At 38.8% G+C, this 2,794-nt stretch overlaps 1 protein-coding gene across 2 annotated transcripts in view; it reads right to left on the reverse strand.

The window, feature by feature from the left end:
* Positions 1 to 858: 858 nt before the first annotated feature.
* MEIS1 (Meis homeobox 1) overlaps positions 859 to 2,794 on the reverse strand; it is a 137,315-nt gene continuing 135,379 nt past the window's right edge. The window contains exon 12 of one of the 2 annotated variants that reach the window (XM_081795271.1): positions 859 to 2,395. In XM_081795271.1, the coding sequence (XP_081651397.1) occupies positions 2,112 to 2,395 (284 nt within the window). In that variant the 3' untranslated portion in view covers positions 859 to 2,111. The remainder of the gene's footprint in view (positions 2,396 to 2,794) is intronic. The other variant, XM_081795272.1, reaches the window with a different exon arrangement.

Below are 2,794 nucleotides of genomic sequence, written 5' to 3' on the forward strand. Positions count from 1 at the left end.
AAAGGTGAGAATGCGCGGGGCTGCTCCAGCAGGTGAGTCAGTCAATCACACGTCACCTAGTAAACCCAACCCACAGCTGGTTTCTCTTTTCAAATAGAAAATAGAATTGTTCGGGGCGGGTTTATAGGGTGACATGGGCCTGAACGTCAGCCTTGAGTTTAAGGCTCTCTCCTCTGACCCATCCTTTGTTTACAAAGCAATCACTCCTAAAAGGATGATTTTTTTTTTTTACAGAGAAATTGCCTTAATTAAAATATTTGTATATTTTATTTAGCTTTGGGAAGCACTTTTTATAGCAGCGATTTTATTTAAATAAAATTATAAGCCATTCCAGCTTAAACATGTTATTTTGTACCATTTAGCTGGCTGCCACGCAGATATTCTGTACAGCTGTTCTGGAAAATTGGTTAATAACCAGTTTTATCCAATGAGAACATAGATCATATTTATAAAAATTAGATTTTGAAGTCTGGTCTCTTCAATTCACATAGTTAATTTCCTAATAAGCATATACTGCTCATCCTAGGTAATGTTCTTAGTAAAAGACTTACCTCTGTACTTAGGTTTACCATTATGTGCAAGAATAATCTCACCGATACTAGGTGAGTAATTCTGTTGGATGCAATCTGAGTCTACAGTTAGTTTAGTGCCCTTAGGCCTTAAATTTGCTGATATTAGGAATTCATTAAACCAGCTTAAAGAAATCAGTGACTATTATCAAATAATTTACTTTGTGGTTAAAATTTTCAAGTACATATACGTCTTAGGGAGCTAAAATTAATTTTCCTCTTTACTGCACTGATCACTGAAAATTTGGGGGGGGGCAGTAAACAAATTTTTCAAGCAGTGGAGTCAGCATGACAAAAATAATCTTGTTTTTATTTTAGATTCAGATTTCATTACTGCACTCAAACGTTACTACAACTGGGCTTGGCGTTATTATACAATCCAAACTGTTTCCGTCAGAAACGCTAAGACTCAGTGTGCAATGATTGTTATTAATAATTAGCTCCTTGGTTTCTTGATAGAAAAAGGCTATCAACAAGCATTTGTTTATCCACAACAAAAAGTATAATTAGCTTATCCCACTTAGTAAATCTTGTATGCATGCCAACTCATACCAAACTGCTACTTTTACAAAAAAAATTGCAATAATACAGTTCATTTTTCCAGTCCTTTTTGCACAAAATTTATTTACAATGTCTACATAAATGCTCCAAGGTGGGACTATGGAAAAATACACACATGACCGATGCTTTGCTCAGAAATAAAGTCAACATATTAAAAATAAATCTTCAGTCTATGTTTTTGAGCTGCATAAAACAGGAAGTGATGTATAAGGTGGTGGTTGTTGCATGGGGACAATGATGCTTGATGTGACAATTAGGCTTCTAAACACACGGCCTTTCGGTTTCCATGCCTCCTCCTACCAGTCTCCTTAAGACACTGCCTGCAACAGCTGATTAATCATTGTTGATGACTGCAGTTTTTCCCATCCTTCCCGATTTACATCTGTTCAGGCCAATTCAAATATGGTGAGTAAATGAATTAGACATGCAAATTCAAGCCCCAGGCTAGAGAGAGGGAAAGAGAGGAAAAGAGAGAAAGAGAGAGAGAGAGAGAGAGAGAAATAGAGAGAGAGCGCGCATGGCTGAAATCCTAGGCAAGAAGAAAGATTCTTCTGCCTGATAGTTATTTTAATGCTCTAAAAATCCTGCAAATCAGACCTTCCTGTCCCTTGCAGGATAACTGTAAGGCTTTTTAATGTAAGGAGGCTTCTGGAGGAAGTGAAGAGCTATGGAAACAACACACATAGTGTGGAAAAATTTCACATTTTTTTTAAAAAATCTATAAGAAACAACGTAATATGGATAACAGTATAATAGCATTTACAATATTTCACTCTTTGTTCTCTTAATGTCTTATATAGTTATTTAGCATGTCCCCCAAATTGACTTCGGTTGGTATTTCCTGCTTTTTAAGAGTCCCTATGAAGAATTAGGGATGCTCCTTGGTCCAAAGTAGATGCCAAGAATGGAACTCCACAGTCATTGCAGAAAAAACATGATTTGAAATCAGTCACCATTGCAGACAATGCATATTCCCTTAAGCTACTGAGCATGAATGTCCATGACTTGTCCACTCATTGTTGGGTCTCCTGTATTAAGAACCGTGGGGCTTGATGCTGACATTGGCATTCCAGGGTGGGGCGGTCCTCCATGCATCATCACTGTTGGGTGGTGAGGGTGTCCAGGAATGTACGTATGCATGGGGGGCCCATGACGCAGCTGAGCAGGATGGGGGGGCATCTGGGGTTGGGTATAACTTGGCTGTCCCATACTCACACCCATTGGACCACCCCGAGCTACATACTCCCCTGGCATACTTTGCAGCCCTGTAGAAATTCAAAAGAAAGAAACAAAAAGAAAATATTATGAGAAAGCAATAGTGGGGTTCTGGCTGTGGCAATCCTATGAAAGCCAGGGAACATTGTGATTAAGGGAACATAGTTCTGAATACTTTCGATTCGCGCAGAAGAGAATAAAATGAGAGATGTCATGCTGGAAACTCACATTTTGTGACTATTTTCCTTTCATCGCCACTGTTATCAGGTCCGCCTACTGAGGTCTTATGTATTTGAAAAAATAAAACTGTTATTTGAGGTCTGGTCTGAAGAAGCACTTTTGTTCCCTGAAACATTCTCTACCAAGAGCACAAGAGCACACCGCACTGGTCAGGAAACATCTCGCATGAATCGGAACTAGACAGGCTTTACTAAGGCTGATTATGTAGC

This window comes from Panthera onca, chromosome A3 (assembly GCF_046562875.1).
Source record: "Panthera onca isolate mPanOnc1 chromosome A3, mPanOnc1 haplotype 2, whole genome shotgun sequence".
Lineage (NCBI taxonomy): Eukaryota > Metazoa > Chordata > Mammalia > Carnivora > Felidae > Panthera > Panthera onca.